The 27,649-nt window shown below is 43.3% G+C and overlaps 2 protein-coding genes across 2 annotated transcripts; both read right to left on the bottom strand.

Moving 5' to 3' along the window:
• Positions 1 to 1,247: 1,247 nt before the first annotated feature.
• On the bottom strand, positions 1,248 to 2,381 carry gpr85 (G protein-coupled receptor 85). Its single transcript, XM_061079805.1, has one exon. It carries the CDS (start codon positions 2,379 to 2,381, stop codon positions 1,248 to 1,250), a length of 1,134 nt encoding a protein of 377 aa, XP_060935788.1.
• A 3,521-nt stretch (positions 2,382 to 5,902) lies between these two features.
• Positions 5,903 to 6,668, bottom strand: LOC133004012 (small integral membrane protein 30-like). Its single transcript, XM_061073876.1, has one exon. It carries the CDS (start codon positions 6,622 to 6,624, stop codon positions 6,433 to 6,435), a length of 192 nt encoding a protein of 63 aa, XP_060929859.1. The 5' UTR covers positions 6,625 to 6,668; the 3' UTR covers positions 5,903 to 6,432.
• Between the last annotated feature and the right edge of the window lie 20,981 nt (positions 6,669 to 27,649).

Below are 27,649 nucleotides of genomic sequence, written 5' to 3' on the forward strand. Positions count from 1 at the left end.
AAAAATCTTTAGGTATGAATGAAAAAATAAACCCAACAATCAAGAAACATGACAATATCATAACCATTAAGGCAAGAACACCCGGAGTGGCATCAGCAATACTGTAACAATATGATAGTGTTTAGGTACATGGATATGATGAAACATTTAACTACTTCTTCAAAGTCTTTTTTTTAAGCACAAGGTCGTTATTAAAAGCAATTTATTTTTCCAAAATCCAAACATCATTTCATCTTTTTTTTCATTTTTTTCATTTTCTTCCTCTTTTTTCTTATGTCAAAGGTGATAAGAAAATAACAATGCCGGACACTATAGGGACATATGGATCGTAAAACTACAAGAAAAATCATTTCTAGCTTTTAAGTTGCGACTTCAAAACCGCACATTGTAAACCCCCCCCCGAACTGCCCCCATACCCCATCATTAAGCCCCCCCTCCCACACACCGCCCCCAGGAAATGGAAATAAAAAGATCATCACTTACATTAAAACCATTTTTATCCTCTTGTGATGGTGTAATCCAACAGTCTCTAAGTTTTGCTTTACTTACAGCGATTGTGTAGTCTGTTGCAAATTAAAGCATTCATTGTTTATTTTCGGGGAACCCCCCTGCCCCCCCCAACCCCCCCAAAAAAAAGGGAAAAAAGTTGTCCTTGCAAACGCAGCCGTCAACTGTTAACCAAAAAAAAGCTTCTTTACATCTTCTCTTTAGTGCAACTCTTAAAAATGTAAAACATTTCCAGTGATTCCTTGAGAGGTATCATTTCTTTGTTTTGTCGTGTTTTTTTTCTTCTTTTCTTTTAATTTTTACACCTCTCAGAATAACAGATCTTGAAATTATCCAAAGAAAGAGGTTTAGTTTTCATTGTTCTGGTCAAATCTTTTCTTTTCATTTTTTTGAGCTTTTTGCTTCTCTGCATTGGCATGGCCTTCCAACAACGTCTGTTTACTAGAACATAAACACAGGAGGGGGATCCAGAGAGACCTCCTGCGCATTTCCCATTCCCTTCAGCCTCCATGTTTGATACATTTCACACTCAATCACCCCCAGCGGAGCCTCGTGATTGGTCGTCCACCTTCCACCTCTGAAAAAAGGGGTTTGAAGAAGGAGGAACGCGAGGAGAAAACTGGAGGATGAAGAGAAGAGAGATAGAAAGAGAGAGTGCGCTGTACAGTGGGACCGAGCCCACATCAAGATCAATCAGGGAAATAGAGACATAGATGAGAAAAAAGCCACAGCAAAAACCTTCATATAACGCAGTAGGGTTCCCTTGGTAACCTGGATTTTCTGCAGTAGAGGAGTGTGGTGCTGAAGCAGCGCCGGAGCTCCCTGTTGGAGAAGATGCAGATGAAAGGGTTGACCCCCGCCTGGGCAAAGCTCATCCACACGGCTGCCGTCAGGTAGCCCCCAGGGACCACGGGGCCCCGTGCAAACACCCGCCAGTAGCAGGCGACCAGATAGGGCCCCCACAGAGCCAGGAAGAAAAACGTCATGATGTAGAACATCCTACTAATCCTCTTCTCCGTTTTGAACTCATCCAGCACCAGCAGACGCCTGCGGCCCGCTGCGTTGCTGTTCTGCCGGATGCCCAGCAAAGTAGGCGGGGTGGGGCCTCGGCCAAATCCAGCCAGCCAGTTTGCCGCCGCCTGCCCGCTGGCCCCCGGCCCGTGGAAGGTCCAGTTCTGGCTGACGGCAGGCACGAACTGGACAGGCTTCATCTTTCGGCGGTCGTGGACGAAAAAGATGAGCTTGAGGTAAACCAGCTGTGTGGCCAGGAGGATGAGGGCCAGCAGGAGCATGAAGCCCAGCGAATCGTTCGCCCTGAAGGAGCGGTGCTGGAATGTGCACTGGTCCTCCTCCCGGATAAACGAGTACGTCCCTACATCTAGCACTGGCGGGAACGCCATAGCCACCGACAACGTCCACACCATGCAGATGACGGCGAGGCAGGTCCAGAAGGTCAGCCTCTTGGTGTAGAAACGGTGATGAGCGATGGCCAGGTAGCGGGTGACGCTGACGCAAAACAGCATGAACGCCGTGTGGAAACAGGAGAGGACACCCAGGAAGGCGATCACTTTGCAAGTCAGCGTGCCGTACGTCCAGGTCGACCCATTCTTGACCGAAGTGAAGACGAAGGGGAAGCAGATGGCGGAGCGCAGGATGTCGGAGGCGCACAGGTCCAGCAGGAAATAGTAGGGTGCCCGGTGCAGGCTCTTGTCTTTGACCAGCAGGATGGAGATCAGGAGGTTTCCGACCACGCCGACGCCGATGATGAAACCCAGGGAGGTCAATTTGAGGAACGTGGCGAGAGGAGAGACATTCTGCAAGATGGTGTGGTCCCCTGCATGACTATAGTTCGCCATAGATGGAGGAGGGATCATAAAGATAGCGGAATAGCTTCAGCCAAGTATCATGATCTAGAGGTGGCGGGGGGAGGCGTTAGATCCATTTGGCGATGTGCTTTGAAGAGGTTTCCAGGCATATAGGCAACCTCTCCCCTAAGGCATCCTTTGTTCCTTTGTCTCATCACACCTAAAAAAAAAAAAAAAAAACTGAAAAATATCATCCACCCATCAGCGTTCGGTCTTACACAACAGCTGCATTGTTTTCAACTGCACTTGCACACATTCTAGAGATAAGTCACAGCCTCCCTCTGCTTCCCTGCCATTTATTTATTTATCTTCACAACATTTTCACATTTGGAGTGGCACAGCGCCTCACAGAAAGCGACACAGACAGACAAGTGATGGAGCCTGATTAGACCAAAACCATTAATCCGTGAAAATCATTTGATTTACGTCTGGATTCTTGAGGGAAAATCACCGGGGTAAGGAGGAGAAGAGAAAAGGCACAATCCAGCCTCCATTGGGTCACAAAAGACCCGTGTCTACCCTGACATGTCGGAAAGGGAGAAACTAACCATAACCCAAAAAACAAGGGCTTGGACTGGACATTTTTTGGGACGTTTTTTCCACATTAAGAGGGGGGGACAAATCCTCCTGTTCACACCCTACACCCTGCAGAACAGAGGAAGCAGCGGATGCCTTGAATTAAACTCGCCCCTGTCTCTATGCTTTGTGGAAAAATCTACGGAGGGAGCATGCATAACACAGAGCATCCGTGTTTTTGTCTGATTAAAGGTTAACTGGATTAACGTTGATGAGCTGTGCTCTCATTACAGGGGCGTTAGATGAGCAAGGCACCATTTTTAGTCTTTTTTTACATCATAATCAGGCAGAATTAAGGCTAATAAGAGAATATACTGAACCTGTGAAGCGCATTTCCACATAAATGTACTTGTGATCACGAGGATGGATAGAAATGGATGGGAGAAGTGAATACAACAACCCTGCTGGTAGCAAGATTGCAGAACATCCTAAGCAATACCCATTTTTTTATTGTCTAGTTAATTTAAAATAAAGGCTACATCTCAATGCCTGGCAGTGGGGTGTCTACTTACGCGTTTTAATGCCTCCTCCGATTGTCAGTCGTGCTTTTTTTACGCGCGTCTGAATCCGATGGATCCCAGTGAAAAAACACAGCAGGGTATAACCATCGTCCTTGCGCCCCGGTCGGGTGGATGAAGCACAACGGCGCAGCGGCTCCGCGCGTCCATTAGACTAGAATCATGACAGTAATCCCCATGATGTGCCCGCTATTTGTCTGAATTCACCCAGGGATGGAGACGCAGCCGCCACCGCACGAAACAAGGCCGGTAAAAAAAATAAGAAGGAAAAAAAGAGGCGAGAGAAAGCGAGGGATGGAGAGAGGGAGGATGGAGACACAGCCGATCACCAGATCGATTCAAATCCTACCTGTTGATAATCCTATCGTGTCCCTCCTATAGGAGGAATTCACGTTGCACCGGTCCCGTGTTTTTTAGCCGTTTTGTAAAAAAAAAGCCTGCTTTGTTGCCTGCCCCCTTTTTTCCTGCACGGTGAATATCCTACAGTAAACGGAGCCCAGTGCGCATGCGCCCCGCATCCTCCTATTTGTGATCCAAGAAGCGTCTCGTCTCTTGTTGCAGCAGCAGCTCTCTCTCTCTCTCTCTCTCTCTCTCTCTCTCTCTCTCTCTCTCTCTCTTTCTTTCTCTCTCTGTCTCTGTCTTTCGCTCTCGCCCCCCCCCTCTCTCTCTCCTTCTCTCTCTCTCTTTTTAATGGTAGCATCTGTTCAATTGGGATGGTTACGCGTTGCAAGTACTTACGTTTACTCTGGTAATGTGTCGTGTAATGGATTACTTGTATCAGTTACAGAAGAATGGAGGACTTTACTGTCTGCCTGATCTTTTAGGTTTCACATATCAGTCAATTACCAATTAAATGTCAGAGAAATTTCTTTGTGTTATCCCTTCGCAAATAACAATAACAATAACAACAAAAACAATAATAATGGTAATGTGAAAAGGGTAAAATTAGGCAGCACAGTTCACCTGAAGCCAGAACAACTTCCCCTCCCTCTAACTGTATATACATAATTGACGAGCACTTTGTGCACTGTTGTTCGTTCTGCCCGGGCGCCATGATAAATTCATAGGATTTGATTTCTCAGCCATGTATGGAGGGGCCATGATGTCACAAGCGGTGTAACAAGTGAACAGCGATTCATACAACCCCATGTACACACACGCACACACACCTACATGCTGCACACATACATAAAACACAGCATGAGCAGGGGATAGCTTTGTATCTACCTTATGAGACATGAATTAATTATAACCATACATGTAGAGGAATGTGCTGTGACTGGGGAGATCTCTATGTTTTATGATTAAAAGACATTGATGCTGAGAGGGTCATGCTATTTAGATGTTTGCATATTTTCCAATATGGTTATTCAAATTGAGTGTTTAAAAATATATATATAATACATTATAAAATTATACAAAATACAAATAATACTTCGGTTGACACTCAAAGTAACTCAGGAGATGTACTTCAACAGTTGACTGGACTTAAGTAACATTTCGAGATAAAGTATTCTGTGATATAAAATGAAAAAGTAAAGTCTATTATATTTCTATTACTCAAAAGTAACCAAATATATTAACTCAAGTACTGGATTTGAGATACAGTGTTTATGGTTTACTTGAGTGGTTTACTTAGAGTGCAACATTAAATGCCACATACTTCCACTTTAATTAAATATAGCAGGTTTCACTCCAGTTTATCTGACATCGTTCTGCTTACTTAACAGAACCACTGGATGATAAAGCAGCAACAACATTAACAGCAGTCACATTTGTAGTTTTTTTTATTCTGCAGAACATATAGGAATACTTGATATTTTCTTGATATTAAGTTGAAATCCCATAAGTTTTCAAGAGATTTTGATTATCAGCCATAATATTTTAGCCATCCAATGTAGACTTACCACAACATACAAGATTGTGAAACAATGTTAGATGCTGCTGCTGCAGTAGCTACAAGTCTGAATATCAATTGCACACTTATATTTGTGATGTCAAGGAGGAAAAACTTCACTATCCACAATCCTCAGGTGTGATAGTGACGTCTCTGATTGGTGGAGCTGTTACCATGGAAATGTTTACCACAAACCTGAAGCTACCATTGGATGGTTCAGAGTAACATTGCGTTTAGCACAGTAACCATGCTGCTGCTTTTTAGAGACGAGGAAAAGAGTCTAAAGGAGGGAAATCAGAACAAGGTGACATTCAAGGAGAGGCTGGAAGTGGTTGGGATTGTTCACATTATGGAATGCATAGTATCTTCACTCTTAAACTAGCTATGTTCATAGTCTACCTTTAAAAATGGTTGTTTTTCAATATTTTTTTGCTCATTATCAAATCAAATTCACAATTCATCTTGTGACTGGTCTACTTTGTTCAAGGCTTCAAACTCTTTTCACCGGGATCTTCTGAAAGGAATTAATCTGCAAATCATTCATATATCAGATATATCTGTTTATTCTTCACGAAAAAAAAGTTTCACGAGCACAAAAAAAGCAACAGCAACTCCACTACTGCTGTCATTTAACAACACGTGTGATGTTGTGCTTCAAACACTGACAATGTTGTGTTGAACACAGCAAACACACACACACACACACACATCAGGAGATCACAGTGGTCACTTCATGTGTGTATCAAAGCATCCTCAGGGGGATATATAGTGACTGCAGCAGTCTTTTTCTTGTCATATAGAAGGCATCAGTGTTTTAAGGGCCGTATAGCAGCAGTGCAAGACGAGAAGAAGAAGTAGTTCCTGGTTTGGGACTTCCTGGATGTTTCTCTCCTCTTCCTCTTCCTCCTCCATCCACGGGGTCTCCCCTCCAGCTCGACGCATTGATCCCACTAAGGCACGTTTTGTTATCATCCGCTCGGACACACACCTTGTGCCGGAGGGGTCCAGGGTGGGAGATCTACCCGGGGAGGGAGGGGGGGAGGCTGGATGGTAACGGGACCGGGCTCCGTCACAGCTGGCCGTTCCGCCTCCGCGCGTACCAGCCCAGGCCGGCGCAGCAGCCCACCCCGGCCAGCACGCTGCCCAGGAGCAGGGCCAGCGCGTCGCCCGCGTCGTAGGCCTCCGCCGGGGGAACTAGGGCGAGGAGGACGAGGAGACAGAGGACCGCTGCGGTGTGTGGGAGCCGGAGTCCGGGGTCCATGGTGGAACTTTTTCCGCTGTTGCTGTGTTGACGGTGCAGAGGAAGCTGGGGCGCATGCGTAAAAGAGTCAGATGACAGCGGGCTGGACTTCCTGGTGCGCTCGGCCAATAGCAGGGCAGCTGTCCTGTTTCCTCTGGATGCCCCCCCCCATCCCCCTCCTTCTCTTAAAGGGGACATATTATGCCCATTTTACCACAAGTTGATATGGTTCCTTGTGGTCTTAATGAAATGTCTGTAACATATTTTGGTCAAAACACCAGAAGGATTATTTAAAACAGCACCCCTTGTACCCTGTCTAAAACAACTGACCTGTTTTGAGTGCCCCCCCCCCCCCCCCCTCCCCTTTAAAGCGTCACTCCGGGACTTGTCCTTAATGGCACAATTGTCCTCAAATCAAAATGCAAACTGATCCTCGCCCCCAGATCTGAATCATTCCAGCAGTGGATGTGCGACACGGCTCCATTCATCAGTGACTCCCCGGCTGACGGATTGTCAGTGCGTCTTGTCGCCCCCCCTCAGGCCCTGCTATAAACAAATGAGCCTATTTTACACCAGTCAGGCTCATCAGCAGCTCGTGTCTGCAGCTCCATATTTCCTCCGGAGACAAACTGGTGTTGACGTGCACACACTATTACTGTTTGTAGCGTGCAGCACTTGTTGGTCAAGGGCAGACCAGGAAAAGAAAGAGCCATCACAGGCACGAGACCAGTGTTTTCCACATCACACTTTAGAAGCTGTTCTCTGTTTCAGGCTTTGTGAAGTTTCCTGGTTCATTTGATCTATTTCGATTTGCACAATGTGAGAATTTATCATCAACGGTGTCGGATTACCCGCACAAGTTACTTCCTATCAGCAAAAATGTATGTAAACGCCAACCTCTGGTTCACAAGTTGTGGGTTTTATCAATTTTAAACCAATCAATACAGTTTTACAATCAGCTCTACATATTAACTTCTCATGTGAAAATGCTAAATGTTACACCTTCATGGGACCTGCGAATGCACAAAAAGCTTATAACTTGCATCGGATCGGGGATCCTTGGGTTATCTGACGAGTAACCTGCAAAACACACATTGCGTTGGCGAGTGAGAGTGAATGTTTGTATTTTTTTCTCAGGCTCAATCAGAAATTAAAATGATTGTGCGGTTTATTTTATCACCTGTACGACCCCACCTTTGACCCCTTCACTTACTCAGATAACTAGTCACTAGACACATAACTAGCCAAGGCAGCTGACCACAAATAGTCAGTTGTGAATATGTTCTCAGTGACTTTGCTGTTTTTAAAATGTGACAAAAAGTTTTAACGTGTTATAGCCACAAGATGGGCACGTTGTAGTGGAGGGACAGATTGAAAGCTACAGGGGCACAAGAGCTGTGATGTTCATAGAGGTAACAGTTCCGGTCGGGAATGGATCTTTGCGCTTGTAGTTAGGTGTAGATTTGCAGATATGGACCCATGGTCTGCTTTGTCTCACTACACCTGCAATCTCCTGGAACACATTGAACCTACTTTAAATCATTCGTGTTACAAGGTCTGAACATGCCAACATATCGAGTTGTTTGGCTTTCAGACCTGTGGAGGCGGAGCTGGTGGCCTGTTTGTAAGGGCTTATATCTGTCTCTCTGTGTCGGTCTTCTGGGGCAGTGTGCCTGTAATTTAATTAGAGCGCACGAGCCAAAGTAAAAATATTGACCTTGTAAGGCTGCCATACCTCTGTACCTGCCTGGCTCCGGCTGAGGAGATGAATCGGCGCACGTTTTCCTCTGCTCACTCTTCTAGCTTCCTCGTGGTACACACGCTCTCTCTCCTGCCCCTGCTGTCAGTTTGGCAATTTGTCTCCCACACACACCGGTGCACGACGCTGTGAGTCCTGTCTGATCTCTGCGGTTGCATCAGGCCGACCCACAGTGCAATTACAAGCTCCCTAAAGAGCTTCCTGCTCACAACATAAATCACGAAAACATGTCTGTTTATTGGACCCTGATCAGCCACGAGAGGAAAACAGTCATATAAGTCAGATTTTAAATCTTTATAACAACATAAAACCCAACTTCAGAGATGCTTTTAATGTGTTAAGACATCGGAACTGCATGAACACATACAGACAGCAGCAGCAGCCGCATTTATACCCTGGATCTCAGAGGTGGTGGTAATTGATCAGAGGGAGGATGAGAGAATATCCAGAAAAGAGAGTGTTTGTCTTTGCGGGCCTGGACAGTGACATTAATCTTCGCTACTTATGTGATCTGCATCGTAATGTGCTGCTCAGCACACGACGGCCTCGTCCATAAATTTGTACACTGGAGAGAATTAAAAAGACTGTGCGGCGAGGATGGAGGTGCATGGGCGAGAATGATGCATTTTCAGGCTGCAAACTGTGAAAGTGAAATTTGGAATCGACTTTCTTTTTGCGCAGGACAATTTATATCTTGTATTATTTTTGTATAAAGTATAAAACTTGTTTTTGACATATTTTGCCGAAATGGCCAGCATCTGTTGCGTCTGTTCCACTTTAGCTCCTGTAACTCAATGCAACATCTGGGGAACTATGTATTTCATATGTCTTTCTAAAGCTGGAAGAGCTTTTTCTTGCCTTTTACGTTACGCATTTTACAACAAACGACTCCCCACTAGAGCAGTTTTTATAAGAAATTGAAAACTATGTGATTTTAAAACAAGTTCAACCTTTGTTCCGAGAGCACAGAAAAAAACGTCATCTCCTAGGGGACAGTGCTGAAGTGGTGGCCCTTATGATGGGACATTCCATTTATACTGGGGAGTTGGAATTTCAATTTGAACATTCCCCGAAGCCAGATTTACCATAACAGCCATCCACTGCTGAGCCTGTGCTGCTATGCTACATGCTAACTTTAAGTGATTTCAAGCAATTTAAGATAAGATTGGATAAAATAAGCTGAGATAAGACAAAACAAGCCAAGATAAGCTAATTTAAGATAAAACAAAATTATCTGAGATAAGATAAGACAAATTTTCCTCAGACATCAATGTCTGCAATATAAAAACACAATATAACACAATTATATTTATTCATCTTATGTTTATATACACAGATGCGATTTACATATAGTGCAATATAAAACAGTGTTGGAAAATCCAGTTGCTTCTTACACAGATATTGCCCAAATCAAATGACCAATCAATACCAACATTGTCATTCTAAACCAAAGATCCACACAATCGTAAAAGTGTCAGGACAATATATATTTAAATACACAAACTTTAATTTCATAATGGACAAATTCCTTTCATAGATATTCTTTTGAAAGCTTTTAATATTCAGCATCTTGGTTCTGTTTCGTATCTCGTTTATTTTGGCAGTTATTTGTCCCCAAATGCTTTCGCAGGTGAGCAGAGGGCGGCTTTTCTTTACTTTTGTGAGCATCATCCATTCTCAATTACTTCCCACAACAATGGAGACAGAGTTCCACCTTCACCGGGCCGCACAAAACATCTCTCCCTGAAGATTAATTATGTTCTGAGATTGGTTTCTCAGGAAACACTGAAACGCTGACCCTTTCAAGCTATTGCTGCTTTTGTGGTGGTTCAGTGCACCATCCATAATGAATTGTACTGTGAGGGACATGACAAATGGATTTTTTTCTCTGTCTTTTGTGTCAGCGTTCGAGATGTTAAAGTACTTAAGAGGCTCTGAATCAACACCAGGAAGAAAAAAGAAAAGAAAAGAAAGGGGCCGCACGCTTCTGCATGTTGGACCGAGCTGACTCACACGCCGTGGATGTGGGATGAGCTAAAAACACATCCCAAACCTGCAAAAAAGACGAATGACGCAGCGTAATTATCTATTCGTATTGGAGGCTGAGAGGGAGTCTGAGGGTGGATGCTAGAAAAAAACGCACATCTGAGTGTCATGCTGACATGTTGTATAATACTTGAAAGGGTAATCAATTCATCCTCGCATTGTTGCTTAGTTTCTGCAGGGACCCAAAATTTGCGTTTGATGATTTGAATAATTAGTCATCAACACTTGGTTCTATTTATAAGTGAAGCCATTTTTGTATATTTAAAATTAGAGTTCTGCCCTCCTGATATGCATTCAGAATGCATAGTTTCAAAAAATCCGATCCAGAATTAGCCAGTGATGATGTGAGAGAGGATTATGCAGAAAATAATTGTTTTGCAATTTTTTTATTTATTTGGCTGATTGAGGTTAGTTACCCAGGAGCACTTGACCGAATAAAAAGAACAACACTATGAGAAACCCTGGAAACCCACAAACAGATGGGATAAAATAATTTGAAAGATGTTCCCTATCATGGATTTTAAAGCAAGTTCCACTTCCTTTTGGTGTTCTTACTGACATGAATGAAAACCACTGGCTGCCCCAAGAGCAGAAAATCAAATCAGATCAAATAAAGTCAGTCTGATCAAAAATCTTTTTTGAAGCATCCTCTCCGATTAATCTATGAAATAAATGGATTTATTTTTTTTATTTTTAAATAACTACGACTATGTTTACATGGACAGCAATATCCACATGACTGATCTTTTTCTGAAGACATTATTTTGATTACGATGTTTACATCAGTGGCTAAAAGAATATTCCATGTTACACAGTATACAGCTGGATTATGACGTCAAGCAGATGATAAGATATATATATAGAAGCTGTAAATACAACTTTGACATAGAGTGGTAACATAGCATAGCATTACATAGCATAGTATAGGGTTAGAGTTATTATGGTGCCTTCTGGTGGTGTGCCTGTCAGACGAGGTGAAGGGTTAAGAAAACATGATGGCGGCTGTCAACACAACAAACACAAACTGCAGCACGTTCCAGGAGGAATGGGCAAATGTGCGACATAGAGAAGAGCTGTCAGCTTCGTTACAGCTGGAAACACAGAGCTAAACCGGATGAACTGCAAGGACAAATGTTTTGGGATGAAGTTAATGCTCTTCAGCAGAGTTTGGAAGCCCAAGAGACAGAGGGATCTTACGCAGGCAAGTCTTGCAGCGAGTGAGCTGTTTGCTAAGAAGCTGAATTCAATAGATTAGTGGATTGTTGCTGCTGGGAAGCTGCAAAAAGTTTTGTCATTTGTCTCAAAGAACAGAGCAGTGTTATGGTACAAGACGTTTTGGAAACACTTAAGGACAATGCAAGAACTTTCTCTCCGGCCTGATAATCATCACCCAACTGGACATTGCTGGGTGTGGGATGTTTTCCAAGTTTTATACAAGGAAAGAAGTCGTCCCAAGCCCTGCATGGCAAAACCAAAGGTGAACATTGAGATGGAGCAAGTTGTTCATATCGAATCATCATCTTCATCATCATTACCATCTGACGTCAGACGCCTTACCAAAGAGAAGTAGTTCCAGCCATCACATTTTAGAGGTTAGTGTGATAGTAAGGGAGGCAGGGTAGACGCATCATCTACCTTTATATACAGTCAGTGGTTTACCAGTACAATCAGAATTGTGAGAAATTTAAACTTTTAAAGTGGCATGGCCAAAAAAGCAAAACAAAAAGACATAAGTAATAATTCTCTTTGGGTTTAACACTGCAAGCTTTTCCTTTGATATTATTAATCGATTATTATTTTTCTTTGTTAAATAATGCAGCTTTAAATATCTACCTTTAAAATGAAAATTCAAGACGCCCTTTCAGACCTATAAAGACATCCTTGGAATATGTTCTAGTCTAGTTTTTATTACTCCAACACATGGTTCATTTGCTGCAGCATATCGGTAGAATGCAATCAAATAAGGCTCAAAGCAGCTTCATATTACTGCAGCGCTCCCAGAGAGTTACTTAATGGTTAGTCATAAGGGCGCAGCCACTATTTCCTCGTCTCCTTCCCATCTCCCTTACTTGCTGAAATGAGTGGAAGCAGAATTGGTCCCTGAAGGTTTTCGCGGAGGGCTGGAGTGTCTCCCTACAGCATCACACTGAGACATGACCGTACATTTTGAAAACAAAACATCCCCGAAACAATGACTCCTGGCCTGTCAGAGTAATTTATTACACAGCATTTAATACAAATCATAAACACTGCATCTCAGTTTTACTTTGGAACTCATAACACTTTAGAAGGGCTCTGTGGGCCTGTATATATTTTTCACATATCAGGTGATGAATCTCCAGTCATGTTTTTTCTTTTTTTTTCTTCCCCTGTAATGGATTTATAGTGTTTTGGAAAATGGTTCGACTGGTTTCATTTCATTAGGATCTATTTTCCTGATGAGCTCTGGCAAAACAAAATAGATGTCCGCTTGTGGGGTGGGGGGGGCGAAAAAAAAGATGGAAGATGGCGCTGCGCTGATTTACTGAAGGTGGTCAAGTTTTCCCTCAGCTTCGCACTAATGTGTAGCCTGCGTCAAACGCGTCCGACAGCTGAGCACGTCACGGTTATTCATGGCATGTGAACGTGTGCACATGTATATGCATGCGAGATTGATAGCTCATCACATTTGCTGTCATGGTGTAAATGTCACCTCTGTAGCTCGGCATGATGAACGCAATCATGTGGTTGGTTCATCATCTGCAGCGTTCATTTCCATGGAAATGTTTGCCCGAGCACGCACGCACACACATACGGACACACACGTCCCACAACCACACACAAAAACACACACACATACACGCACACGAATAGTAAACGGGAACATGAAAAGCGTCACAGGTTCCAGAAAAGAAAGGTCTTGAATCATAATTGCATAACCTTTCATGCTGTTTCGGGAATATTCAGTGTGTGTGTGAGTGAGTGTGTGTGTGTGTGTGTGTGTGTGTGTGTGTGTGTGTGTGTGTGTGTGTGTGTGTGTGTGTGTGTGTGTGTGTGAGAGTGTGTGTGTGTGTGTGAGTGTGTGTGTGTGCGTGTGTGTGAGACTGCTTACCTCATTAGATACTGTACATTTTAGAAACTACAATAAATAATGAATAAAAGATTTATACCACTTTTAAGTAACAAGTAAGTAACTCGAGCCAGACGATAGTTTGCTTAACTTAGCATGAAGACTTCAAACAAAGAGTGAAGTCATGTCTGCTGCCACCATGTGACGTCATGTTTACATTAGATTGTGGTTGTGATTAAAGATTTTAATTTGTGAGTTGTGTAGAAGTGGGGTTGGTCCTTCTTTTAACCCTATGGCAGAGTTATTGCTAAGCTAAGCTACTAGCCTGCTGGTTGTAGCTTCATACATAGACTGTTTAAAAGGATGGAGGATATAACTGTTCACCCAGAAGTGAAGCCATTCTGTCGATTTCCTCCTGGTTGCTGGCTTTAGTAAAGGTCATGAACCCCTCCTCCTCCATGTTTGTAGATGGGACGAAAGAAAAAGTCAAAATACAGGTCAATTTTTTTGGCCTGTTTTAATTTATCAATACATGCACTTGACAAGTGTCAGCTGTCAATCATGATGTTTTTTAAAGCATCAAATTACAAATACAATCCAAACTTAACAGACAAATTAAGAATTTTGGGAGGTCCGGTTTATGACCTGTACTGCATCCAACCAACAGGGGGGAATTGAGATGTTTTCCCTTTTGGGGAGCTATCGTGCCGTCCATCACTCTGCTTGAAAGCATCACTGCGATTCCAATACATCATCAAGTGCTAGAGTGGCTGCAGAGGCTTAGACTCGTCAATAACAGCGTCATCAATACAACCTGACATTTGTAAAGTGTGTCAAAAAGGAGAGAAGCAAACCTCTATGTGAATCGATGCAGTGGCATTTATCACGATCCTATAACATTTTCTGAAGTCGTGGTCACGTCCAGCAGCCGGAAAATACCTGCCTTCTTCTTTCATTCTCTGCTTTAGCGGTTGCACCTGTGCCTCACTGTCTCTCGGGCCGGACCCCCCCACCCCCCCCCCCCCCACGCCCTCGCATGCATCACGTCAAATCTCCGCCGTAAACAACCTATTAAGTGACCTACTTATCTGGGCCAGTTCTGCTGGCTCACTTAGCCCAATTACTTTGCCGGTGGAATGTCTACTCGGCTTCATTCTGCCCTTACGCTTAAATCAATACCTCTGCAGAACCAGAAAGTGCTTCGGTGGGTTGGCCCTCTCAACAGCACCTCTCACGGCACCATAAACATGTTACTTGAAATGATGGCTTTGCAGAGAGATGGTTCAGATATGTAGCAATTCATATTACCTATTTTATGAGTTTCTTTTTTTGCTGTGTTGTCGTTTCAATGAAAATGGAAGATGTATCTTAATAGCTGCCAAACGGAGCCGAGTCTTGTATCTCTGTGTCGTCATGTGCTCACAATAATACAGACTTTTCTGAGAGCAGCCTCCCAGGCCTAGGAAGGTTTCAGGACGTCAGTTCCATTTACATGAAGATGTACCAGTGCATTTTCTGCAACCGAGCCGTCACTGGCTGTCAGTCAGGGGAAATTAACAAGTCTGCTGATTGCACTGCTGGTAATTACAGAGTGCAGCTGGAGCAGTGCTGTGTCAAGCCCCGCAGATATTTTAAGCCTACGTCAGTCCTTTCTCCGAGCAGCCAGGTCACGTAATGCTCTGCAGTGGATCAGCAAGGGGCTCTTGAGTGGCCGCAGACCCTATCTGTAACCCACAGGAGCGGCCGGGGTTGTGGAGTCATGGTGGCGTAACCGGAAAGATGACATAAGCACAGGTTGATTTCCCACAGAATCCAATGTACTTTAGCGAGACGGTGAGTTCTTACCTGCCTGCAACAAGTCCTCCTGGATAACTGCTAGTGTACAATAAAGCATAGCTAGAGATGGTGCTATTATGTAACACTGAAGTTTATTGATCCCCAAAGGTAAAACTCTCAGGGTCTGCGGCAGTGTGTTTCCAGTGGTTTAAGGGCTATATGTGCAATATTCTCCTTAAGCCTGAGAACAATGTTTAAAAAACAACACAGAATCATGGACAGAGTGTTTTCTCACAGCAGCTCTAACAAAGGCAGTTTGTAGCAAATCACCTTGTCCCTCAGCCTCCTCCATGGCTGTGTTAGAGCAGCTGTACACTGAGTAGACTCAGGGCTGTCGGCCAGGGAAAGGCAACATTAGGACAGTGTCCTTAGTGGGTTCATTAGTCCACAGGCACTTGAGGCTTTTGCTACGTCCAGACACACATTCTGCACATGAGAAAACAAAAGCTAATGTACAATCCATCCTAAGATTTGAAAAATTCAAGATGGCATTATATGCATATTGCTGAAGAAGTCATTTGTAGTTGTGTCACTTAAAATGGAAATGCTGAATAGGCAGGAGACGGTGTGAGCTCATCTCCTCACTTTATAAAAGAAGGATGTTGCTATTTCCTGGAAGCAGTACGTAATAGTGAAAACTCACTGTGTTCCAAACTTAACAAAAATACTTGTAGAAAATATTAGATTGTACATTTCATTTCCAATCTGCTATCATGTTGGCTGACCTAGTTTCTCAAGTAATAATTTGACATTCAGGAAAGATGCTTATTTACTTTCTTGTTAGATGTTGGATGAGAGAGCTACTTATTTCCGGGAGACTTGTCGTCATTTTGGGGTTGCCAAGCAACAAGGCCACACGCTGGGAAGTGACTGTGCTTGGCCATTAAATAGTCTGGCACCAAATATGAGATTTCCTATGATGCTGAACTAGACTATATAAAGTAAAGCTTATTTTAATCCAATTTTTGATTTTGTAAGTAGAACTTTGGCTGAACAAACCAATTGGTGTTGCAGCTTTTTTTCAAATTTAACTTAGACAGACTGTGGTAATTTATGATCGTTAGTGTAAAAGTTTGAAACATCAAAACTTCTCTGTCGTCTCCCTCAACTGCCACTTCACACGCTCTTTTTGCATAGTTATAATATTCAAACCGCCTGTATATAGAAATAGACGACATGAAAAGTGAAGCCAAAGCATCTTGATTGCCATCTTGTGGCGTATACCTCAGCTTTGCCATGTTAGTTGATGGCATGTGGACCAAACTAAAAAGTTAATTCATTTTCTCTCAGATGTTTATTAGTTGTGTTATATTATAACAACCCGGTGAAACATCATGATTGACAACAGAGAATGTCTCGCGATGGGACTTTGATAACGCTGCTCTCTGCCCCATTCTGGCAACAAATGATGTCATCAGCGCAAGATTGTGACGTTACAATCTGGGATATTTAAGCTTCATTACCACATTATGGAAGGAAGAAGAGGTGCGTCATCAGTTTTTAGAGTCTACGATCCAAAGTGGGAAGTGCTCACATGCCATAAAACAACACTGTCAATCAACCTGAGGGTTAAACTAAATCATACGGTTCTCTTTATGTGCGGCAAAGATATTATCTTGACACTTTGTGTGTTGCAGTGCTTTAGATTGATGTTTTCACTAAATATGTCAGAGACAAATAATAGATGCTTGACCCCCACATTGCCAGGCAACCATATGAAGGCAATGCTCGCCATCCATCTCCAGCGAGCTCCCAGCCGCGCTCACCGACACAACGTAACGTCAACGCGCAGGGACGTTTTGACACTATTTCAGCCGGTCAGCCTGACTCTGAGTAGGCGGGTCTGCTAGCATCGCAGGAGAGGAGCCCCACACCCCCTCCGCAAAAAACACTAACACACACACAGATTTATCTCAGTGCTCAGAACTCTCCAGCCTCAGGCAGCTCTGTACTTGAGTTTGTCCTTTAAGAGAGTCTTCACATTTCCAGAGCAGTGAATCATCCCATTCAAACCGCAAGTCAGTGCATCATTTGTGTCTCCTTAGTCTCTTTAGAAATCTTCTTCCCCCCCCCCCTTTTTTTCCCAACATTTTCTTTTCAGCCAGAGCAGCACAATCATCCCACTCACACATTAACCCGAATCCAAAATACAGAGACTTCAAAATTTGTTATGATGTTTCAGGCCACATGACAACTTCTCGATAAGGTGAGAGATGCAAACATCAGCGTCACAGCTCCTTCATCACGGGGGAATATTTCCTTTCAACTTCCATTAACTGGTCTGAGTAGAAGTAGGTACAAGGTGGAGGCGTGTGTTGGTGGAGTATATTTTTGGTCATTTAATTGTAGTGACTCAGCTGTCCATGCATTAGTCAGAGCTCAAAGTGCCAGCCTTCAGGAGCTGCCTGGTCAAGATTAAACCAACAACAATATAAAGAATCCTTTGGAAAGCATCACCAATGACCACATATTTCTCTATTGCCTATAATGAGTGACTGGAATTCTAAAATGTTGCGAAAATGCAACTTCTCTTGGGAAAAGTTGGATTTGAACAAACTGAACTTTGGAATAAAGAAAAATGTATTGTTTCCACACTTTTTTCAATGTCTAATTCCATTTAATGGAACGCCATTGTTGCCATGGGAGAATGTTAATGTTGTCGTTTTTTGCAGCACGGCTCCGTAGAATATGCACGTGGAGTACTATCAGCACAAGAGCATTGTTTTAACATTATTAGTTATGTCATCAATGAGGATAATGAGAAGCTTTCATCCAATAATATTGTAACTGGACATTCGGTAAAAAAAATGAAAAAACATTTCCAGCAGCGTATTTTTCAAGACTCGTTTCACCCTCGAGCTACAAATCAAACCTCAGTGCCTTTCTTGGAAGAAGACCAGTTGGCTTAGGGTCACTGCTTCAGTTTAGCTTGAACCTTTCATCCGGGGGCAAAGTGCTACATAATTAATTCCTTCTCTCTCCTCTGCCTCGCGTTGAAGAGGCAAGGGTTGCCCCGGCTGTCTGCACTTTGTGTTGCGCCTTGCATTCTTGTTTGTGTGTGCGTGTGTGTGTGTCCGACAAGGCCACGTAAGGTTCCCTGAGATGGTCCCAGGAGCGCAGAGAGCGAGAGAGGCAAGGTCAGGGATTAAAAAGCATAATCCCCGCCGCCTCGTCACAACAGCAAAGGAGACGTCTTTTGAGTTTTAATTTTGAAAAAACACAACATCAAACTGAAGCCGCACTGTTCTTTCCCCGCACTCTCTTCCGTTAGTTATTTTTTTCTTCCTGCTGTGCCTTCATTTGTATGGTGTTGCCATCTCTGCCCGCAGGAAATATTTACAATGCAAAAAAAGAATGGCTCTAATTTTGCCTTGTTTGGTTTCTTCGTAAGCCTTTGCTCCAATCTATAAAAACACGATTTTGCACACAAGGCTGGCATAGATTTAGTAGAGTCCTGGCATTGATTGGAGATGCAAATTGCCAACCCGTGAAATCCTTCAGGCCAATTTCCATATACTCCTTGCTCGAATAACAAACAATAAAAACAAGGAGCGAGGGCGGTGGAATAATATATTTTAACAATGCTGAGCAGGAGAGAACAGTGCGCGGACAGAAATGAAATCTCCTGCATTAACCTCTTAGATTAAAAGTCACAACAAAGCGGCTGCAGTCTCTCTTTCCCGTCGAGTTTCATGACTGAGCGGCTGCATTGAAACCGGGGCTGTCATTTGACTTCATTGACTTTTCTATCAAACAATACACAGCTACTCGTGAGGGTGAACTTGGGTGAATAATACAGGTAAATACACTCATATCCCCTAAATCGCTATATTATATGAATTCCTGCAACCTGCAAGAGCACCTTTTAAAGGATTATCCATTTTGCACAGAAATATAACAGTGGCCTCCTTTAAACAGAGATCCAGATATATTGACCCCTCATTATGCTGGTTCAGCTTGTTTATGCCGAACCAAAGATGGAATAATGCCGCCCCAGTGTGGGATTTGAAGCCGCATCCATACAAATAAATATTTGATTCAAAGCAATGTTTTAAAAACCATAATGATCCCCGTCCACACAAGGGTTTGAGCTCCGTATCAGTAGGGTTGCAAAATTACGGGAATATTCAAAGTTGGAAACTTTCCATGGGAATTAACGGGAATTAACGGGAATTAACGGGAATATACGGGAATTAACAGGAATAAACTGGAAATGTTGTGGGTAATTTATACTAACTGTATTTATTTTGTCATATACAGATATAAATATAAACATTTTGTTGTGTCATAGGCTGATTTGAGCCCTGAGGAAACTTTGGGCACTTGACTATATGCTTCTGCATCTTTGTGTCATTCTTAACATAGGTCTTTGCACAGTATTTGCAAATGTACACAGCCTTTCCTTCTAAATTGTTTGGGTTGAAATGTCTCCACACATAGGATAGTGCACGTGGCATTGTTCTGTAGAATAAGATGAGAAAAAAGTTTGTAAAAAAACACTAATGCATTGCCAGAGATATAAATAGTTAGCCAAACAATTGGAATAGTCTGTAAAAATATTTTACAATTGATGGATAAATTAATGGAAATAGGCTAGATGAACAGAGGAACAATCCTCAATCAGCATGCTAATATATTTTCCCCAGTAATATCATCGAAACTTACCTGACTAGTCCTGCACACTACAGCAGGCCTCAATAGCCCTGCTGTAGTGTGAAGGATTCTGGGAATTATCTGTGCATGTGATGGAAGAATGCACAGTGGAGGGTTGAAATTCAACGTGCAGCGTGTGCTGCATTCCATACATCTTTAAAATAGAGTTTTGAATGATGTTTTTATTGCTCAGCGTTTAATTTGCATAGTTTTTTTTTTTTTCAAAATTCCCCAAATACCCGAGCTTAATATTCCCGTGGAAAGATTCTGGAAAGTTTCCTGAAATTTAACGGCAAGTTTCTGCCCCTTTGCATCCCTACGTATCAGTAATCATTTATACCAACACACCTGAAATTGCATATCACTTAACCATTCACATTTCGCACCGGTAATGAAATCATCACCGTAGGGTTATGGCGTACGACAACAACAACACCATAGTTTACTTATTAATAGTTCAGGGTGAAAAACATATTGAATGATCATCTTCAAACGTAGAAATTAACCATCGTGATTAGTGATTTCGGACACAGCCTGTGTCTACGTCCATTCGTATATTCATTCTATGTTTGTGACATCTGTGTCACCGTGTTGCCTTTTTACACAGATGTTATTCAGACCATATGACTACTCAGGTTTCTGTCCATGGCTCCTGTCATGCATTTCATACTGACCACATGTCTGGGCCGTGCTTACGTGCCAGGCACCATGAACACAGAGAGCGTTCTTAGCCAACAGCTGTCGACCCCCGGTCTGACCTGAAAGACTTGTGGGAACCTCTGGCACTCGGTCGAGCACAAACTCACACAAACACACACACACACACACACGTACACACATCCACGCAATTTTTTTTCTATGTGGGGAGTGATATCAGCCTGACTGAACGTTATTGAGACCCAGAGGACTACATGCACTCAGGCATGCTTGCTCACACACACACGCACACACATACACACACACCCACACACACACACACACACACACACACACACACACACCCACACTGAGGTAGCTAGTGGAGCAGGATGCAACCTTGAAAAAGCTCTGCTCCCCAGGGTATCTCCCTAAATGGCCTGTTTGCAAGAGCAGAACAATGCTCATTCACTCCATCTTTTCATCCCTTCCTCCATCCCTCCATGTATCCAGGGAAAAGTAAGAGTGAAACCTTGGTACATGAGCCATGAGCTCGGTGGTAGATGTTTTTCCTGGGACACGTCACAGGGACACATAATATTTGACTTGGGAAGAGTTAATTGCACCACTGACATTAACCTACTTCAGAGAAGTTATAATGAATAATAACTATTCCAAAATGCAACATTGTTTTGTAGCCTCAACTCCACACACTGGGAGGTTATGATGCACATGACCATTTATTCTCATCTTACTGATTCCCCCCCACCTTGTAAAGGTGCAAGACTTTAGACTGTATTTTAAATGATTGTACAGCATTAGCTTAAACTAACTAGCTTCATAGACTGTATACAAAAATGGACGTACACTCCGGACCTGAAAAGTGAAGCCAATGCAGAAGTGCTATAAAGTGCAATACCACAAAGGGCCACCAGGTTTTATTTACAATAGCAATTATTATTTCGATAGCTAAATTCACTCCTTCTAATAAACTGTGGTCCAACTGAAGGTAATGCCATGGTTGATTAGATATTAGGGTTCAAAGAGTGGTCGGTCTTGGGCGTGAGCTGCAGGCAACGTTGGCGAGAAATGAGAATCATGGAAGGAATCGACTCAGATACTGTGTTTAAGTATTTATCAAGCTCGCAAACTTTGGTTTTACATGTTGCTTCAATGACGACTCACACAGGTTTACGACGGCTTTTATCGTGTGTCTGTTACATGCTGATATCGATGGTGGTGGTGGTGGGGGGGGGAGCGACTGCTGACGCCCACCGGCATCGATATCATCGCTCCATTCACTTTCCTAAGCTCCTTTTTGTAAAAAGGTTCATCTCAAAAAGTCATGCAAGGTTATCTCCACCAAGGTACAATCCCCGCCATAATGAGGCTCAGGCGTGGAGCAGAATAATAAGGGGGGGATACTAAGCTGTGGCCTCGGTTGGCAGCAAATCAGCTCTTACTCCGACATTTGCAACGTTAAGTGATGTCTGGCTTAAGGAGCTTGTTTGACAATCCTTGTATTGCGCGCTAAGACATCGGGGGTGTGGGGGGGGGTTAATATAGCTGCTGATATGAGGTGTGATAGGTTACTGTGATTCAATATCACAACGTAGTACATCTTATCTAAGCCTTTATAGCAATGATGGGGGCTGTCCTGGATTTGCCTGTTAGCTTTTGTGTTTCCTGCACGATTTCACTGTTTTACATTTTCTCCACTGTCATGTTGGTTTTCATGCTTCAGTTGCACTGGACCACAGCACAATGACTCGGCACCCTAACCCATGACAAGTGATACGCTCTCTCTCTATCTCTCTCTGTCTCTGTCTCTCCCGCTCTGTTGCTGGCTAGGTTCTGTCCTTGGCTAAACCTGCTCCCAAAACGAGTATACATTTGCATGCATTAGCGTTCTCCTGTGGCCTGCCTGCTGCCCACTGTGCCGTCGAGTCTGATTAATGATCCCAGCGTGCCACTTCTCACAGCAGTGGAGCGGGCCGCCTGCCTGCGCTCACATCAAACATCCGAATGTGGGCGAAAATATAGAATTTTATCCGCTAGGATTAAAAACAAAAACATATGCTCGCAAACACAAATAAGAGCAATACATAAAAGTATGAATGCGTTTTGCGTAATCACATCTGTGATCGCATGTATTTACATGCACTCATGCCCAGCTATAAATGGACACGCATTGCTGTTTGTCATGCAAGGACCAGTATTTTCTGTATGAATGAACACACACTAATTTCCCCAGACCATTTCCTCCCAGGAGTCGAATAAGGGTCACGCTTTATTTATTGAGAAAAGATGCACACAAATAATTTAACAGCCTGCAATGGTATATATACAATTAGAAAACATTGCAAACACCTAAATGTAAATGAATGTGGGAAATCAAAAGAAATTATTACGAATTCAAATGTGTAAATAACATTTTGAACCTTTAGAAATATATTGTGCATGTGTGAAAAGGTTTTTCTTTAATTTGCATGTGCGCATACACTACTTTACACGCACACAAAAAGATGATATAAAACTGCAGGCTGTAAAATCATTTCACAAGCTAAAAATATTAGTGACCCTCATCTGACTCTGTATGCCCGAGGCTGTCACATTTCAAATGAAATCACAGAACTTTCTCAAAGACACCATTGCATAGCTGATGTGATCTCATTCTACCTATCAGCTCGTTTTACATTTCAAATGAAGCGATAAGGACACGGTGCACTTGAAGATTTCTTTTAAAACGAGATGTGGCAGAGGACAGACAGATCTTTGAAACAGGACCAGAGACGCTCTATCCAGTGTTCAATACTTGCGTGTTATTCTTTTTTCTTTTCCTGGTGGACAATGCTCCAGTAGTAAATTGTATACTCATGATAAAAGGCCAACACTATTAAATGCTTGCAACACCACTGCAGGGGGAACAGTACTGGACATGCACACTGGACAGAAGCCTGTAGCCTACACATGTAATTTAATAAAAACTCAAAGCATTAAATCTCTTTGATTGCTTGGCAGAGGGAGTGGGTGCAGCCGGAGAGTGAGGAGGTGGCGAGCGTCCAACAGTGCACTGGACCAGTGTGCCATGACACAGCATAACTCTGCAGAATGACATTTAAAGGACCTTTTAGCTGTATTCACTTCACTCTGTAAATTGAAAACCTATATTTTTGTTCAATATATTTTCATATCAAGAATTCATGGGATCTAGACTGTAGAAGATCTGGAACACAATATTGCAGCTGAAGCTACGAAGGCATCAATCTTCAATGAGAGTGTGATCATGCATGTTTGTGTTTAGTTATTGGTGTGTGTCTGCCTCACGTCTGCAGCTGCGTGGGTGCGTCCAGACAAATTGACCAACCATGGCTATGTCACCGGGAACAGTCAAGCGCTGTGTTTATTAGCCATTTGACTTTTATTCCGTGGCAGAGGCGGGGGGTAGAGTGGAGGAGAGAAAGAGAGGGTGATGGGAAGGACCGATGGGATGGAAGGTTGGGGGTAGCCGTGGAAACCCTCCGTACGTCGGCCCGAGCGCGAGCTGCCATTGGCGGAACGCCCGGCGTGTTGTTGTTACAGACGGAACGTCTGGGGCATGGAGGACACCTCTCACGTTCTCCCCCTCCTTCCTCTCCTCCTCTCTCTCTCTCCTTCTCTCTCTTTTTGTGTGTTCTTGCTCAGGCAGTCTCCCCCACGAGCCAGGAAGAGGCTCACTTGTTCAAATGGAATTCCCCCCACCCCCCATTTTCAAAATGAGGGCAGAGAAAAAATAGAGAGCACGAGAGAGCGAGGACGACAGATTTTAAGAGTCGTTTTTATTTATTTATTTTTCACATGCCACTCACACAGCTTGGTTTTGTGGGCCAGACGAGGAGGTAAACGAGTGTTCTGTCGGTGTCGCCACCACAATGGCCGCATCTCATTTCCCCCTGGTGTCTGCACACAGTGCGCGCAGCCCGCTAGTCTTGCTTTCCCTCTCCCTCCCAATCTGTCGTGTCACAGAGGCTGCTGGGTAAGCTTGGACTGAAGTGAACCCTTTGCTGTTGCGGTAAAAGTACCGTCTGTGAATTTGTATGCCTTCTGTGTATGTGTGTAAATCTTTCATGTGTTGCTGTCATTAGGATTCCGAGGCAAAACAACCTGCTGTTGCATCCTCTGCACCTCCACTCGCAAGAAATAATTCCATCGCTATTTCAGTCACTGTAACAGAGTTTAAAAAAAGGAATTGCATTGGGTAAAATGGTCACTTAGCTGGCACTGTTTAGGTGGTGACTATAGACTGTTACACAACGTTGCCATGGCAAATGTACAGTTCACAAGACTTTAAAATTGATCTGTTACCATGGCGAAGGCTTCATTTAGCTGAGCAGCCAAGTCATAGCTGTGTTAATCATAGAGCGCACTGAAAATGTATGTCTCACAGCGGCTTTAGCGCATAAAACTACCTCATTCCCACTGATCAGGCACCTGCTTCAGAATAATCATCATGATCCCACAGCGAGGATCCCTTCTATCCATCCGCGATTCTGTGACGGGAACCTGCTAATCGCTAACACTCCGTCTAAATTTGCATCAAACGCATACGTGATCAAAGGATAATTGGAATGACACATCAGACAAGACCTTACACTTTTATCGTTATCTACTCATCAGGAACGGATGAAGAAAAAGACGGAGGTGTTTGTTGCACGGTGAATGAAAAGGGGAAACCTGAGGTCTCTGAGGTTCTGGTGTCAGGCTTTGAGACGTGACCCGCCAATCTTCAAAGGCGACTCACCAGCTGTGTGAAAAGTTGCCGCCACCTTGACATTCCTACATTACCCTTTTGTCCATATCAGCTTCTTTAAACTGTACCAGAAATATTATATTTTTCTACCTGCACTGATTCTTTGTATATTTCCATTAGTCCCTTAAGGAAAAGTGGATGGTGAAAGGGCGAGAAAAGGGTCGTCAGTTGTTTTTTGTGTGCCTGAATGTATACACATCACAGGCAGCGAGACAGAGAGAAAGCCTGCAGGAGCAATGAAATAAACTATAGGACTGGGAGAAAGCAAGACGGCGAATTGTGTGAAATCCAAGAATCTCTTTTTTCTATTGATTCAATGCAAAGACAGTCGCCATGGCAACACAGCAGTCCCATTGTAAGCGGCTTTCGCTCTCCGCCCCCTCCTGGCTCTGCTCACCAACAAGGTATGCAGGCAGCCGCCGACGCCGGCCGATTATGATATGTAACGGAGACCGATGGGCGGATGTTGACAGGGGAGTGCCACCATCTCTGCATTCATCTGTGTGACTTTGCGTTCTGATGCTCAGCTCTTGATAAACTGCCGTGTTCCTTTCGGCTCGAAAAAAAAATAAAAAAGGCCTGTCTCGTTGTTTAAAGTGTCCTCTTACCTAGACTCATGTCCGGCGGGGGGGCAGGTGGAAAGGTCCACGAAATGTTATTAGGAAGTGAAACAGGGTAGGGGGAAAGGAAGGAGGGCATGTCGGAGAGAGGGAGAGAGACAAAGAGAGGGAGCGAGAGTGGAGAGGCAGTTATTCACATAAGCTGACAGCAGCAGGCTGAGGTGCTGTTTCCTCTCACTTGTCACTCAAGCAATAATCAATTGGTGTAAAAAGCAACGAGGGAAACTGGACTTAGGCAGTCTCTCTCTCTCTCTCTCTCTCTCTCTCTCTCTCTCTCTCTCTCAGTTCGGTCTTCTACTGTATACACACACACACACACTAGCTTACAGTATATACCACTCGCACACTCCCATCCTCTCACATTTCACTTGCCTCGTAGCTAGTGAACCATAACAGGCCTGTCTCTTCTCCCGCTCGCCTTGTTAGCAGCAATAGACAGGGAGAGGGTTAAAGGGAGTGAAGCGAAAAAGAAATAACTACTGTACATTTTTTCTAAAGCCAAAGAAGAGTCCAAGTGCTCGTGTGTGCATGTGGGTTCATGCTCCTCAAGTCCAGGGACAATGGCTGCTTCCCTTCCATGTAATTTCAGCTCAGAGAAAAGTGCGTTTACGTGATTCCATGATCAAATAAATAAGAAAGGCTATAAAATAAATCACAATTCTTTCCCTAATTCATTACAGCCTGATGCATAATAGTCACTGTCTCGTCTTCTTTATGAGCCTTCAACATGGGTTTACGGGTCAGACATGCTCATGAAATATGTGTTGCAATGGTAACAAAAGGGGTTCTATAGTAAATCTACTGTACTGCTCTAAACTAAATGCTTACAGGGGTGTTTTTTGTCATTTCCTCATTCGATATAGAAGGTAAAGTTTTAACGGCGAATACCTCCGCCATGGCTCAACACTCCTCCTACAAGTCCAGTCTAGTTGTTATAGTAGAAAAAGAAAAGAAAAAGGACGTGGTATGATTACTTAAATAATTTATTTGTCATAAAACGACAAACTAAAGTAGTACTACAGTGGGGGATCAAGATCTGTGCAGTATTCCCTGAAAAAAATACATAAAGGCTGAAATAAAGAAAGAAAGCTTGATTCGCCCCTTTAATGCGAATCAAGCTTTCACCAAAAGTGAATGAGTTCTTCTCAGGCTCCATTCCTCCACCACGTTTGGTGAAAGTCAGTCTAAAAGTTTTTGGATTATCCTGCAAACAAAGAAACAACCACACAAACAAACGAGAAGGGCAATGGTGAGCACAAACCTCCACCAATGCTGATTGGCCTGTCAGTTTCTCACAAGGCCTACTCAGGATTGGTAATAAAAGTTCCGGAAAATGACCAGGAAATGACTTCAGTGCATTGCTGAATCGTGTTTAGTACTTCCATATAGGGTGTAAGGAGTATCGTACCTCTCCGTCCCTTCAACACGTGGGACTCCAGTATAACAATCTGGGTTATTTTAAAATGCAGGAGAAGCAAATACCTGCTTTTGAGGAAACAGGTATGACAGTTCATTCGCAGCATTCAGCCAAATTGCTTGGTTAAAAACTGCTGAATGCCTCTCATTATCCAGACAGGGATTGTTCCTGGGTGAGATAATTGCACATCCCTTTGTGAGATGAATTATTCTTAGATGAGCTTTAAAAAAAAAAACTGAAC

The sequence above is a fragment of the Limanda limanda genome, chromosome 1, assembly GCF_963576545.1.
Source record: "Limanda limanda chromosome 1, fLimLim1.1, whole genome shotgun sequence".
Lineage (NCBI taxonomy): Eukaryota > Metazoa > Chordata > Actinopteri > Pleuronectiformes > Pleuronectidae > Limanda > Limanda limanda.

Coding starts and splice junctions, on each gene's coding strand:
- gpr85 (XM_061079805.1), bottom strand. CDS start 2,381: ATGATCCCTCCTCCATCTATGGCGAACTATAGTCATGCAGGGGACCAC.
- LOC133004012 (XM_061073876.1), bottom strand. CDS start 6,624: ATGGACCCCGGACTCCGGCTCCCACACACCGCAGCGGTCCTCTGTCTC.